Genomic DNA, 16275 nt, shown 5'->3' with positions numbered 1-16275 from the left:
CAATTAATATTTTATTTAAGGATGACTCATTCTAGACCGGGCCGAGCCCGGGCCGAGGCGTCCGACATGTCATTTTCTATGACGACTGATCGGTGATCACGTGGTGCTTTCCACAGAAAACAAAGCCTCGGAAGCTCCGGCCTGGCCCCGGCCCGGTCTAGCGTGAGTGTGTTTACTCGTCAGCGTTCAGTTTAATATTCCTAAATATTGTGTTTCACTCGGTAGCAACGTTTGTTTCTCTCGTAACTTTGAAACTCTCGCAACGCTCAAGATTCAACTTTTAAATTCTATCGCTTGCTCGGGGGTCAATTAGCACGAGGGATTAAACAACTTTGCATCCTTGTTAAAAAAAATAACTACTTCAACGTTACCTAATAATTGAGTAGGTAGGTAGGTAGGTAACTATTCTAAAAGGCAATTTTCAACGACCGATCAATCACTGTTACCAACTAATTGCTAGTTGCTTGTGAGGGTAACTAACTATACCTACCGCATTCGACTCGTCCACAATTTGCAATTTGGCAACCCTCCAAAAACTGCCGGCTTAGAAAAAATATGACGCGAAACGAAAGCATATTTTTTTAATTTTTATTTTCTATAACGTTCCCTTTACTTGTACGATTATTATATTTTTATTATGTAATTCAACATAATAAAAATATAATAATCGGCCAAGAGCATGTCGGGCCATGCTCAGTGTAGGGTTTCGTAGTTACCATTCTGTCAAAATAGGCCAAACGGGGTCTATTAGTACCTTTAGGGGTAACTTTTCAATTACTCAAAAACGACTGGACCGATCATGTTCGCTATAGTTTTCATTGAAAGTATAGGTATTTATTGTGTAATAGGTAATAGTTACATAATTATTATTATGTACCTAATGTAATCGCATCATAACACTTTTCGTTACATCTCGTGTTTTTGCAAGATGACCCCTTTAAAACGATTTTAAAAACGTTCTGGCCATCGCAATTCAACGCGGTAACGCAGCGAGTTTGATGGGCACCTTTGCGTCGGGGATAGCGCGGGGAGGCCTCTTTCAGTAGTTTCTATATTCCTTGTTTTATTTTAGATATATTTAGGGTTGTTAGTCTTAATTTAGTATTATTTAGTTCATAAGATAATTCGTTATTTATTTGTCTTTTTACTGTCTTTTTCTTCAAAAGATCAAAAGGTTCTTCGAGTTAATAACTGTTTGTATTTTAATTGCCATAAAATAATAAAGTTACTGAAATCCTTTAGAAGGAAGTTGTTATTGGCAATTATTAATTATTATAGCCGAGTGACTCGCTATGATACTCGTCGACATAAAACAGCTACCGTAAAATGGGGTGAGTTGGGACAAATCCGAAGTTCAAACCTGCATAAAAGTTTATTTTGATATGTGGCCCGTTGATTTATATACCTACTTGAAAAGTGTTCCGGTAGTATGAACTTTAGTTTTTCAATGATAATCTGTCGTTTCATTTCATAGATTCAACGATAAACACAAAATAGTAGGAAATCCCAGCTCACGCCGTAGTCGGGGTTATTGAGTGAGATGGGACAATTGCTAGAATTGACACAATATTACATACAATATCATATACAATAGCTTGATTTCTCAAGAGAATTATTATCGTATTTACGTAACAATGTGATAACTCTAGTCTAAAAATACCATCTCACCCCCCTACCATCCCTCCTCACCCCATTCATAACCCAACCGCCCTCGTAATCCCTACTCACTCTAAATGCACTAATTGTATTGCTACTTCTTTTAGTGGATACGAATACGTAATGAATAAATGTGTTGTTCTGTTGAACATTCGATGAAATTTTCAAATCGTATAAATTTTCACATTATGCAAATCATTGGATTGCTGTTCATAAAGGCCTGTGCACGCTGGATACGTGTACGTAGACGTGCACGTGCATGTGCGCAATGCAGTCGGCTGCAATGAAACGTCAGATACGTAAATCCTGGCCGAAACCCTCCTATACCTAATTATACTTACAATAATTCTGATAGCTTCGGGTAAACGCAAGGCCGGTGGACAATATCTGCGGTACAAGGACGTCCTGAAACGCCACCTGTCGGCCACCGGCTTATCGTGTGAGTCGTGGGAGGAGCTTGCAACTCGGAGATCGGACTGGCGAACTGCGGTCAACACTGGTCTCAACGACTTCGAAAGTGCACGCCTCGAAGATCTTGACGCTAAACGCCAGCTTCGAAAATCTCGGCCCAAGCCCTCCTACACATACACTTACGACTCAAATGGCGAGCTTTACTGCATGTCTTGCGGCCGGAAGTTTAAAACAAAACTCGGTTTCGCAAGTCACGTTCGAGCCCATGCACGTCAGAATTTACAGAATACCTGATACTGATTTGTCCGGGTGTCGCCGTCGACGGATACGTCTGGGAGGACATCATCATCATCAATTCTGATAAACATTACTGCCCCACCTGCGATAGAGTTTTTAAAAGTAAGTTCGGCTTTGCCAGCCATATCAGAGCTCACGCTCGTAATTAGCTAGGGTCTTCGTCAGGGCCGTCTTAAACTATGCTGGGGCCCTTGGGCACATAAGAATTTGGGGCCCTCTTGGAAAGTAAAGAAAGCGAATTAAACTAACATTTTTCTACTATGATCTTCTATTTATTATGGGTAATCAAATATACTGTTATTGTCTGTCTTTCGGGGCCCCCTGAGGATGGGGGCACTGGGCATGGGCCCCGTGTGCCCTTATGGTAAAGACGGTACTGGTCGCCGTTGCCGATTACGGCATGGATAATTATATTGCACCGTGACATTAGGTATTGCTGACTTCATTGTTGTCGTAATCATCAAACTCGATGGTTGCTGCCCGATTTTTTTATATTTGCTGCAGCACTGCAGTCAACAGTAGGAGCATTCCACTGGCTGTCCTGTAAAAACGCATTTTATTTCATATATTACAACTTTTTCTTCGGCGTTTAAAGCGCATATTTTTCTGTGCATATTTCTGACCTTTTGTCACACTGCCGTATTCGAACTTCAAGATATTCACAAGAGACGACACGTACTGTATCCATTCTAGATACGTTATAGTTTAGATATCAACTAGTTCTCTTTTGCAGCGCAATTCGGGCAACCAATGTCACTTTTACGTTAAATAGAGTAAGATATCTATTAGATGTGAATTGGATCTCTAAGTCATATCCTGTGGAAATCGTTCAAGAGTATCTCCAGAATCGCGCAAATGTCAAATTTGACAGGTTAGATCTTAAACATATCGTTATCGTATCTTGGTGATGTCTAAAAGATATCTAATAGATGTCTATTTCAAAATCCGAATCGGGCCCACAGAAAAGGAACTCCGATACCTACATATCTTCAGAAGATTCGCGTTTGTACGGGACAAAGGGTAGACAATGTCATGGAAGTAATGCTGATAGTCTAAATCCAAACAGTACCTTAAAACCGACGTGGAGACAACAGAAAAGTTGAAAAACCGGCCAAGTGCGAGTCCGACTCGCCCACCGAGGGTTCCGTACTTTTTAGTATTTGTTGTTATAGCGGCAACAGAAATACATAATCTGTGAATTCAACTGTTTAGCTATCACGGTTCATAAGAAACAGACAGACGGACGGACAGACAGACGGACAGTGGAGTCTTAGTAATAGGGTCCCGTTTTTACCCTTTAGGTACGGAACCCCAAAAATCACCTGTATAATCCAATACATTCTTATTCTATTCAGACAATACACATTTCAGCGGTTTTTTTACCTGTACAAGCATCAGTCCGCATATTTACTCGTAAATTCACAGAGTTTTATGTACATTTTATTTGTGAAGTTACAAAGGCGACCGACACAAAGGACACAATTGGAAAAGCTATAAATCTGCGCGACACAGCTTTTGTTAGTGACGTCACATTGCTCAATGAACATTACGTGAGGAAATTCGGTACGGATGACCTGTTGCAAATGGCATTACCATTTTGCCACATTTTTAGTAAATAAACAACTTCGCGATACCATAAATGATGGTATTAAGCCAATTAAAATGAATATTAAAAAAATGAATAAATGTCGCGCAAGTCTTATTTCTGTGAAGATTTTCCTTTGACAGATGTAGTACATAATTGTTTTCCATCGTATTTTCTCGGAAACGTTCGTAATTGTCATTCTACTTTAGTCAACCTCAGTACTTTTTGTACCGAGACTGACTGAAATAGCAAGACACGTTTCCGTGAAAATACGATGGAAAATAATTATGCAATACATCTGTATGCGTGTCAAATATAGAGTTACACCAATGAAAAACTCAAAACTATTGGTGTACCTATGTATGTATATAGTCTTTATAGCGATATTTCATCTCGATACACTAACGAGTTCCGTCTTCTGGGCCCGATTCGTATTTTGAAATAGACATCTATTAGATATCTTTTAGACATCACCAAGATAAGATAACGATATGTTTAAGATCTAACCTGTCAAATATGACATTACCGCGATTCTGGAGATACTCTTGAACGATTTCCTCAGGATATGACTTATCCAATTCACATCTAATAGATATCTTACGCTATCTAACGTAAAAGTGACATTGGTTGCCCGAATTGCGCTGCAAAAGAGAACTAGTTGATATCTAAACTATAACGTATCTAGAATGGATCTAGTACGTGTCATCTCTTGTGAATATCTTTAAGTTCGAATACGGCAGTCTGTGTCCTCATTATAGATTGACGTGTCACGGGCGTCCTCGTTATATTATGACATTTATGACAAATGTACTTTTGTAGGGAACATCCATTTTATAGCACCATTTTGAAACGACTTATAAGGAACATCCATAGAGTTAGAGAAACTAGTCTACTTTGTTAGAGCCTTGATGGCTGGGCATAAATTCATGAAATGTTTTTATGGAATTCAATCCTTGAAAAGATTAAAATGGATTGAATTTTTTTAACGACATATGTGAAAATTTTTAACGGCATCAAATGAAGTTGCGTGCGAAATTACTGAACCCTTAGGCAAATTTTGAGAGGTGAATAGGTATGTATATAATATGTCATACCGAGTAACTTTTACTATGGGACCAATTTCGAAATCGTAAAAAGAAAATTGGCTGATCACATATCGATTGGAAGAGCCAAATTTTATAAAAAATATTCAGTTTGCCTTTATCCATCCTCACAAGATTTGGCTAAGGGTTAAAAACCCCATATATCTGTTTTTTCTGCATCCGCCAAAGCTCTCCGCTCGCACAATTATTCACCCCTGCAAATGTATTCTCTGAATTAATGAATTTACGGTCACTTTTATTCCGTTCCCGAAGTCGGTCATTGGAAACGATAAATCTCTGTTGTCTGCTCAATGGAATAATGTACCTGCTGTAACACTAGTTGATGGCCGTGGCTTTGTGTGGTGAATCTATTCAGAATATCGTGTTACATGTCGTTTCTCTTGAATCATGATAATTCACGTTCGCTCTACTGTAATTTAATACTTTTGTGTTAATGGTAGTTTCTAATATTGTGACTGTATTTTTGTAAGCTAATATAGGATTGAAAATTGTCGCAATATAACCATTTATCTTTGCAAGTGCAGTAAATCAGGCGTGATAGCAATAGCAAACAATCGTAAGTTTAGGAGAATGCAGAACATGTCAGCTTGACGAAGACTTGGTCCTGCGAGAAGTATGTCATTTAACGATAAACCGCGTTTTGTATACTAGCGTCCAGCACAATTCTAACCCTTGTGGTTTCTGTCAATTTTAACAATTGCGTGATGGAGTATGTGATAATCATTTAATTTATCAGTAGGTCATGGTATCTTCTTCAGTTTGCGATGATTTCAGTGCACAAGACGTACCTAAACTTATACCTAAAGCTGCCGACCTACATACAGCGTGCCCTGCCCGCCCTGTGAACTTGATCGTAATTTCAGTTATGCGCGTAAATGTAAAATAGTTTCCATTGCTTACTAAATAAAAGTACTAAAAGTTTACACAAAATATTATTTTGTTTCTACAGAAATCGACATCCACAAATCCGAAGAGTGCCGTTCCGAATGGGTGGAGATCCGTGACGGCTACATGCCGAATGCGCCGGTCTTGGGGCGTATATGTGGCTCCGGGAAAGGTCCCATGATGAGGTCTACGGGGTCCAGGTTGACTGTGGTCTACCAGCCGGGGCTTAGGCCTAAGCCGTTTAAAGGATTCAAAGCGCATTACGAAGGTAAGCAACTACACCTTAAGTAAGTACCTATAATATAGTTTATGGAGTACCCAATGATAACCATCTTCTTTTACCTAACCTTTAAATTTTAACCTTTTACCTCGGAGAAGCATAAATCAATACGATTTGTTAGCTGCACGTCCAATACGCAGTTCGTCCAAAAACTTAAGAAAGAGGATGTTTTTTATTGCCATGAAATAACTAGTGATTTACTCTAGACTCACCCGGTAGATGGTAGTAGATAGTGACAACAAAATCTAAGATGAACCTTACTTGTCAGTCACGATCACTAGTTAAGTACCTACCTAGGGACAGTGAGAAAAGTAGAAGCAAATGTAAACTTGCTTTGTTTTGCAGCCTATACAGTTTGTCTGTATAAAGATTTGCATAGTCATTATATTATTTAGAGTCTGATTTTCATTTATTTGCAGCGGTATGTGGAGGAGACATAGAAGTGGACAGTAGCGGCCATCTTGAGTCCCCGAATTACCCCGACGATTATCAGCCCAACAAACTGTGCATCTGGAAGCTGTCTGTACCTGAAGTAAGCGATTTATAGTGGGAGATCCCTCAAATATAAGTTTCTACACACATTTATTTAAACTTTATTGCACAAAAGAAAACTTATCGTATATATTTAATTCAGTCGATTCACATCAAGGCTGTGAGTAATTACTTACTTTTTACATGTAAATAATTGACTGAATTTTAACTATTATTATTATTTATTTTGTGTTTGTAATTCCAAAATGTACCTTTTATTTTTATTTTTTGTGTAAGACTGAATACTTTAATTTTTAATTTTATTATTTTAATCATTTTTAAGTGTACCTATTTATTGTTTTATTATTGTGTACGTAATTTTAATTATTTTAATTTAATATGGATCATCTGTTATCTGCAATAAAGAATTGAATTACTTAGTTATGTTGAGAATTTGCCTAACCTTGTGTTTCCTAAGTCAGAGGCCAAGTGGTGGGGTGAAAATGTACCTATTATCGTAATATTGCCATGTCTCATGCCGCATGTTGCGTACCATATTAAAAAATGCGTCTAATTAACCGCGTCATAATTTATCAATGGAATAATTTATCAATTTCTCCTATTTTTCCCCACATATTTTTATAATCTTCTTATTTTCGCGTCTCTAATACAATATTCATATTCCAGGATTACCAAGTGGCCCTCCGTTTCCACTCGTTTGAAGTGGAAAACCACGACACCTGTTCCTACGACAAGGTGAAAGTGCGCGATGGACACTCCATGGACAGCCCGCTTATTGGAGTATTCTGTGGACATAAGATTCCTCCTGACATCAGGTTTGTATTCGAGAATACATGTAGAATAGGCCCCATATACAACATGCCAATTGCTAACGCTCCGTAACGAACGAAACGCAACTGTCGCTGTCACACTAATATGGAAGAGTGATGGAGAGACACAGCGATTCGATAGCGAAGCCCAACCGATTGTCACCTTGGCTAGGCCGGCTGTAGGCACAATGCATCTTGAATGTTGTCTGTTACGTGAATTAGGTACGGGTAACATCCGTAACAACATTTGGAAAGCCCATTCAATTATTTACCATTTCTAAATTATGGTACTGGTATATGCTTTACTGCACTGATATTACTTTGTGACAAATAATACATAGAATACATGGATCAAGAGGTAAAATTCTAACAAATTAGCTTCAGCATTGCCTGAGATCCTATCACTAGTTTCAATTAGGTAGAGATGAGAACACTGCTTTTATTTCCACCAAACATAACTAAGAACCATATCCACAGATCACTCTTTAGATTTAAAATAACCGCAATCAAACTAGTTTACGGATGCTATACAAATACACAGACATGGTTAAACTTACGATATCCCACTTTTTGCATCAGGGATTAAAAAGAGAGAACTCCCTGTATCTAAAACAGAGCCCCTAGGGCAAAATATCTTGATTCTCTGTGAGATCTTCCCGAGGTCCCACTCAACATCGGAGCTACCCCCCACTCCCTTCACACAAAATAGGCACCAGTCGTCTAGTTGCGAAAACTTGCCCCTGTTAATACAATACAATACAATACAATGAGCCCCTGCCACTTTTATTTCTAGATCCACGTCCAACAAACTCCTCGTAATCTTCGAGTCAGACAGCTCAGTGCAAAAAGCCGGGTTCTCCGCCACCTTCATGAAGGAGTTCGACGAGTGTTCCATCATAGACCACGGCTGCAGTCACTCGTGTGTCAACACGCTGGGCGGGTACGAGTGCGCTTGTGATATTGGCTACGAGCTGCATTCTGATGGGAAGAAGTGTGAAAGTAAGTAGTATTGTAAATCTAGCTTGTGTTTGGTTTACTGAACGTTCCCCTCACGGATTTTTACGTAGTTTAGGCTGCAGCGGTTGTACGGCTGGGTTGACCCTGTTCTTGTCGCTATGGCTTTGTGATTTGCTCATTCGTATTTCAGTTGCGCAACTCATTGGACGATGTTAGTTGCTTTACCTTGAAATAAAATATCCTCATTCATTTACTAAGGATTTATTACCGCTCCATGACTCGTTGTGTGAACTATTCCTACAGGCCACCTCTTGCAGGCATAAATCATTCGATTATCAAGACGACGACTTGGTGGTTGATTGTTTTGTAGACTTAGTGGAATTTGAAATTTGAAAACTTTATTACCTGTATTTGACATACCTCATCATTTGTATTCTCCTCATTGGTATTTTACTTGACATTAAGATCTTAAATGACACTAATTACCTCTATTTCTCTTCCAGACGCCTGCGGTGGAGTCCTGGACGCTCCCAACGGCACCATCACATCCCCGTCTTTCCCCGACCTGTACCCGCCGTCCAAGAACTGCCTATGGGAGATCGTGGCCCCTCTGCAGCATAGGATCACTCTCAACTTCACACATTTTGATCTGGAGGGGAACAATATGTATCAACAGGTAAGCTGAAAGAGATAAGGCCTAAAACCTGAATGGTAAATTTTGAGGAAATTTTTGCGAATGCTACGGCTGTGGAAAGAAGTGTTGAGAGTTGTCTTTACAGTATGGGTACAGTATCTTCTAAAAGGGAACATATAGAAGGTTAGGCATGTGAATTACTGGTGTCCATAGGCTACGATGACCACTTATTAGTCAAGCTGTATGTGTCCGGGTTTGCCACCAACGACGAATTAAAAAACAAATATTTACGATTTCTTGTAAAGAAAGTGGACAATTCCTAAAGTTAAATAAAAACATACCTATCTTGAGCATCCTTATACTGCAAGACTTATGCTAGAAGCTTATCTTATTGTTTCTACAGTCTTGCATAGTATTTTTGGTTATTTGTTCCAGGAATGCGAATACGATAGCGTGACGGTGCACTCTCGCCTGAGTGCTGAGAAGTTACGGCGTCATGGCGCTTTTTGTGGCTCCCAACTGCCTCCTCCTGTCACCTCTGATGGAAACGTGTTAAGAGTTCAGGTTAGTACAATATATTTATTAATACCAGTGAATGTATAAAGAACTAGACTCTTCTCCCTATGTCTCTCTCTCTCTCTCTCTCTCTCTCTCTCTCTTTCTCTCTCTCTCTAATTTAAACCAGTTCTCTTTCCTCTTTTGGACTTACTCTTGCGCGGTCTTCGTCTTTCTTTTGTTTAATAATCGTCACTTAATATTTAATAATTAGAGCAAAAGTTTTAGCGTCTCATAATTTTATTGAACAGCAGAATCGTGCAAATAATGTGACAAAAGCATAGGTGCCTGCTCACTGTGAAATTTCATAATCATTAGAAATTCAGCATCATCAGGATACTCAACAAATTCCACTTAGGAAAAATCTTACCATAAACAACCATTGTTAGTCTAAAAACATGCGTCAAAAGCATTGTCCCGACTTCAAAATTATTTATTGTTAATAACGATTCCAGTTCACCTCCGACGCGTCCGTCCACCGCTTCGGCTTCGCAGCAGCCTACTACATCGACGTCGACGAATGCGCTGAAAACAATGGCGGCTGCCAGCACGAGTGCCACAACACGTTGGGGGGATATGAGTGTGCTTGCCGAAGTGGATTCACGCTGCATCCGAATAAGCAGGACTGTAAGGAGGGCGGGTGCAAGCATGATGTGACGCAGCCTCATGGGACTATTGTCAGGTGAGAATCTGCAATTGACCAAGAAGCGTATTCTGATTGTTATAATAGGTTATGAATTTATGAATTTATGAATTTATGAGGTTATGAATGGATTTGTTGGATATAATTTATTTAACCAGAAACGTCACTTTGATTATATCCATAACAAATCTAGATCATATTCATGATCAGATTCGCTTCCAAATAAAGTACTGCTAAGCACGAAGAATTTCGTACATTGAGCCGCCGTTTCCTATCTCTATCGCACGCGTGTTATTATATTGCTGTCCCGCCTACAATTTCAGCGGTCAAGGCGGCACAAGCATTTTTGTACTGAGTATGCTTGTGCCGCACCGCACACTGATGGAATTCCGCCTACATCAGGCTAACGAAACCTATAAGTACTAGTTTTGCTGATTGATGACGATGTAATTTATTTCCAGTCCGAACTACCCTGATCTGTACCCATCGAGGAAAGACTGTGTGTGGCAGTTCTCAACAACTCCTGGGCACCGGGTCAAGCTGATTTTCAACGTGTTCGAGCTGGAACCCCATCAGGTATTCATCATTCTAATCAATTGCCGTTACTGAAGGTATCACTATTACCACCAGCCTTCAATGTTCTCTCGCATTACCAAGCCATCTTACATCATGAGAGAAAGCCTATGTCCCACATTATACGAGACGGCTTGGTCTATGTCACGTCGCGGGGCTTTTTTCTACCTTCCTTACAACTAAATTAAGACCATATAAATGTATCCAGGAATGCGCCTACGACCACGTAACCATCTACGACGGCGCATCAGCCGACGAGAAGACCCTCGGCCGTTTCTGTGGCGGCAAGCTACCACATCCTGTCGTCGCGTCGCAGAACCAGATGTACGTCGTGTTCAAATCAGACGTATCCGTGCAGAGGAAGGGATTCTTGGCTACGCATTCCACTGGTAACTTATTTAATCATAGTCATATACTAGTTAGTTGGTTAGTTGCGAAGCGGACCTCAGGCTTCCATGAGCCGTGGCAAAATGCCGGGACAACGCGAGGAAGATGATTAATTATACACTAGCTTGTTCAAAGATTGGACTTATTTCCGAACAGAATTCCATCAGACATTGACACGCTTTTGTCGATGTAAAGTGTAAACATCATCATTCATCATCCGCCCTTGTCGCATTTTTTCTTCCATACTTACTGTGACGTCTAGGTTCTGTTGTATTACAAGGTGATAAATAAAACTCAGTTGGTCAGTCACGTGTGCTCCGCGACCCGCCTGTTCGCCATGACAGTTGACAACAGAATGTCGACTTGCAGGTAGTTCGCATTGCACTTTTATTGTATAAACGTCACATCTCTTCCTTTTTATAATGATTTATTTAATTTATTTTTTGCGTTAGCCATGCAACAATAGTTCAGTCATCTCACATCTGTTTATCTTATAACTGCTAGGTTAATTTAGATTCTAATTCCGACATACTACCACCGGTTCGGAAAACAGCGTTAACCTCAGACCCGAGAAGAACCGGCGGAAGAAACTCGGCGAGGTGTGGATATATTCATTTCTCAACAGTTCAACAATAAACATTATTTAACAATATAACCTTGGAATATTTACACTATTCCTAGTATCTCTCTCAGTTGCTTAGCGGTCAGCTGGAAGAGATCCTTTAAAGGGATGAGTTCGCCTTTGTACACATTTATTCTATTCTCTTATTGTTATGTACTTGTTTAGCGTAATAAAGTGTTTTAATACAATTATGGTTTTACTTTTACAATATCAGTCTCTCTCCTTCTCCTTTTTTCAGTTTTGAATTTTGAGTCTGCTTTCTTTTATTCAAAATGATAATAACTCGAGGTTTAAATATCTTACGAGTTTAACCTTAATTGATACATATTTTCTTTGGATGCTTACACTAGGTATTTTCATTAGCGTTCAAGCTATATACATGTTTCACACAATTAATACCTATTTCGTGAATTTCCAATAAAATTGTAACATACAGGTCGCTTTCCAATAACATCTCGTACATGTACATTATTTATTGGCAACAACTGATTTCCTCAGTTTTACTTGGCTGTTTGATAGGTAATATAGTATAATATATAGATATAATGCAATTTATAATATACGTAAATGGTCCAATGTTAAGTAAGGTAAAAAGTCATACCAGATATCACAACCTATTTAGTTTTACTTGTGTACTGGTATGTTATTTACGCAAACCATGATCTATACAAATAGATTTCTATTACTCGGGTAAAATTATGTAGGTACCTACATATTTGACCGTTATTATTATAAATTGCATTGGATACATTATTTTATTACCGTTTTTTAATTATAATACTTGCTGAATACAGTATTGACCTCAATTATATTCAAGTATGGTATACCGACCTACTGTTAATCTAGCAACTTAATGTTACTTATACAATGAATGATATTATTTATGTTATGAAAACAACTTTAATCCCTGCTTACAATTGGAAGTTCATTTAAGCCTTGACTATAGTCTACAGTAGCCCTTGACTACAATATACACAGCCTTAATTTGACCATGGTTACAGTCACATTAATATTTTTTTTTTTATAGACATTTTGCTTCCCTTAGGTTCAATTACTTACAGATATATTATAGAGCAAAACTAGCACCTGTATATGTTAATTTTCCTATCTTGATGGTGGCATATATTGTTTAACTCTAATTATGTATATTTTACAAGGAACCAATGGAATTTCATTACCATGAACATTTACTTTATTATTATTCCGTTGCTTTAATAAAACCCTAGGCCATTTTGGGTTTTAGTTCATACTTGGTACTTAGTACCTGTACGATAATTAAACAACAACTTAAGTAAATAACTCTTTGATAATATATATGTACTCTTGCAAATATAGAGGCTCGATCTGCAACCTCAATTTACAAGGTTTGTTTGATTTTGTTAGTTTCAACCTCAACTAGGCAAACTGCAATTTGGTGCAATCAAGATCACGTCTGGTCCTTACGTTTTTATACGTACACAGTATAAATTTCCCACTAACGTGCCTTTTTATTACACTTAATTAAAACTCATCTCTATCTGGGTAACTGTCCGATATTGACGCCATCGCTTGGCCGTCCATTTTACGGATTTGGTTACTATGTTCGTATGTGTATGTTTTCACTATTAGGAACAATTCATATATACAGTAGCGCAGTGGGAGTGCAAGGTTTCACGCATCGTCACTGATTGGTACTTTGTATTTTTTTCAGCATTTACTTTAGATACCTACACAATGTGTGGCATTGTGACGGACCCAGCGTCTATTTATTTACCTTAAATTGACCTTTGACCTGATTGTAAATTTATAGAATTACTATTGTGTTCTTTTGGCACTAAAATTAGTTGATTGGCTTTAGGTAATTTATTTATTTTTAAAATTATTGTGTTCTTTTGGCACTAAAATTAGTTGATTGGCTTTAGGTAATTTATTTATTTTTGGACTTTAATTTAGTCGGCCCGTCGACTTTTATCGGTACTGATTTAGTCCTAGTGCAGCTTTGCATTTTGAATTGGCCTTTGTAGGCACATTTATCACATGCCGGCACATTTTATCTTTTAGGGGGAAGGCGGCGCCATTATCGCAATCCTGTCTACCTGTTTGTTATGTTTGCCCAAAAACTCTTTCAGTTGCCTCCTAACATTTTATCAAATTTGTTCCCATAATCACTTGTTTATTGTAACTGAAACCCCTAGATTCAATATTTTCCTTTAGATCGGCGGAGGCTCAATTTTCCGCATTGAAATCACATTTAGAATCATTAGGAATAGATTAGATTAGAAATTTCCAAAGTACCATTCTTGTTGCATCAGTCGAAACACGAATCGTTCATACAAACTCTGTTTCTGCGAAAAGTATTCTTATAATTTGTCGACAGCAACTTTAAAAATGTCCATTACGCTAGCTTCTGAAACGTGCGTACTTGGAAGAGTGCTCGCAGTTAGCAGGCACACGACACTCAGGCACATTCTAAAGCGGACAATTAAGACATCATTGTAATACTATCCATAAGTAAGCACGGAACATGTGCGTTAGGTAAGTACCTTCTAACTACCGAGTTTCTGTACTTAAGGAGTTATCGAAGTAACCTAACGTGTAACAAACAGAACAGGTAGACACATATACATAGGATTGGACCCCAAGACATACATTAAAGTTCAACGAGTCTTTGTGACAATAACCTGAGTTTCACTCCTTAACGTTAATTATAGTCACATATTACTAACAATTTAAATTTTATGGATTTTTTTATGAGCTATATTTATTTTTAATTCTGAAGAACTTATCATTTGCACTACATGGGCCGATATCCCATGCAGCACTCGCGGAGTTTTCACTCCAATGGTATTTCCTTATTCGGACTTAGGTTCCACTCACGGAGTCTTCACTCCAATTGTAGGTATTTATTTATACGGAACTCGTATCTTGCATAAACTATACATTAATACCATTGTCTTTTCAGCCTATGAAACTCGACTTTTCTAGTTTTCATATTTATAGGCAAGGTTGTGTCAATGTCTAGTTAGTTATTTTAAATACACCATAGTCGGCATCAGCAACCCCGCCCCACCACCATAACCGCGGTACTTGCATTTGAAAACTCGTTTAAATAATTAAATAAAGAACTTATTTAAGGAGGACAAGATAAGCATTTCATGAGTTTCCAAATGTAATCGATCACCGCGCAATCATTGCTGGCGCGGCAGAATTATTAAGCATAGCCATACCTTCCCAAGGCCCACGGTCCTACCAGCTGTAGTAGGTACTTCCTAAGTTCGGTGGAAGAATTTTTTTACATTAATTCGGAAAATGTTTTTTTTTTTTTTTATTATAATTATTTTCAACAAAATCTGTTTACTGCACACATGTACGACTCTAGATTCTTCAGACTCTCAAGACTCTTAGACCCTTTAGACTTCTTTAGACTATTTAAACTCTTACAATCTTTAGACTCTAACTTAGATTCTGTAGTCTCTTTACTATTTAGACTCTTTACTCTTTAATCTCTTGAGACTCTGACTCTTTAGACTTTTTAGACTATTTAGACTCTTTAAACGCTTTAGACTCTTTAGACTCTTTAGACTCTTTAGACTCTTTAGACTCTTTAGACTCTTTAGACTCTTTAGACTATGTAGACTCTTTAGACTCTTTAGACTCTAGACTATTTAGACTATTTAGTCTCTTTAGGCTCTTTAGACTATTTACTCTTTAGACTCTTTAGACTCTTTAGACTCTTTAGACTCTTTAGACTCTTTAGACTCTTTAGACTCTTTAGACTCTTTAGACTCTTTAGACTCTTTAGACTCCATAGACTCTTTAGACTTTAGACTCTTTAGACTCTTTAGACTCTTTAGACTCTTTAGACTCTTTAGACTCTTTAGATTTAAACTCTTAAGACTTTAGGTTCTTTAATCTAACTTATTTTTATTTTTTATTTCCTTATACATATATTATGTGATGTGAAAAGCAGTATGGGTCACATGGTAGCAAAATTATTCTCACTTTGGGCGTTAACACTTGAATCCCTCACTACGCTCAGTATTCCATTTTAATACCTCGCTTCGTTCAGGATTCAATGTTTGCCGTCGCCGTAACCATGACATTTTGCTCCTTAGCGACACAACCTAATGTTTAATTGAAGCAGAGTTGCATCTGTTTTGCTTCGTTCCATTTTAAACAAAACAAAATCAACCCTGAATCCTACACTATAGATTCAAATTTCAATAGCAAATTTCAGACTTTTTCCTTGTATGGCTGGGCCCCAGGAGGGTGAGTGCAATATTAACACAACAACATTTACAACCATAAAAGTATTCCATTTTTGGAGAATACTCGTATTAAGCATAAGCTTTACGACAAATTTCACCGACAGTATCAGTTTGTTTACTTATTTTTCCTTTTGCATTA

At 38.1% G+C, this 16275-nt stretch overlaps 1 protein-coding gene across 1 annotated transcript in view; it reads left to right on the top strand.

Annotated features, from left to right (window-relative positions):
• Nucleotides 1-16275, top strand: part of LOC134791984 (bone morphogenetic protein 1) — a 130244-nt gene that overhangs the window by 108242 nt on the left and 5727 nt on the right. The window contains exons 10-18 of the mRNA XM_063763081.1: nucleotides 6002-6205; nucleotides 6637-6749; nucleotides 7376-7524; nucleotides 8312-8517; nucleotides 8979-9151; nucleotides 9545-9673; nucleotides 10120-10346; nucleotides 10769-10883; nucleotides 11089-11269. Of these exons, the coding sequence (XP_063619151.1) occupies nucleotides 6002-6205; nucleotides 6637-6749; nucleotides 7376-7524; nucleotides 8312-8517; nucleotides 8979-9151; nucleotides 9545-9673; nucleotides 10120-10346; nucleotides 10769-10883; nucleotides 11089-11269 (1497 nt within the window). The remainder of the gene's footprint in view (nucleotides 1-6001; nucleotides 6206-6636; nucleotides 6750-7375; nucleotides 7525-8311; nucleotides 8518-8978; nucleotides 9152-9544; nucleotides 9674-10119; nucleotides 10347-10768; nucleotides 10884-11088; nucleotides 11270-16275) is intronic.

The sequence above is a fragment of the Cydia splendana genome, chromosome 7 (assembly GCF_910591565.1).
Source record: "Cydia splendana chromosome 7, ilCydSple1.2, whole genome shotgun sequence".
Lineage (NCBI taxonomy): Eukaryota > Metazoa > Arthropoda > Insecta > Lepidoptera > Tortricidae > Cydia > Cydia splendana.
Note: the sequence above shows the minus strand (reverse complement) of the source record. Positions and strands in the feature narration are given on the sequence as shown.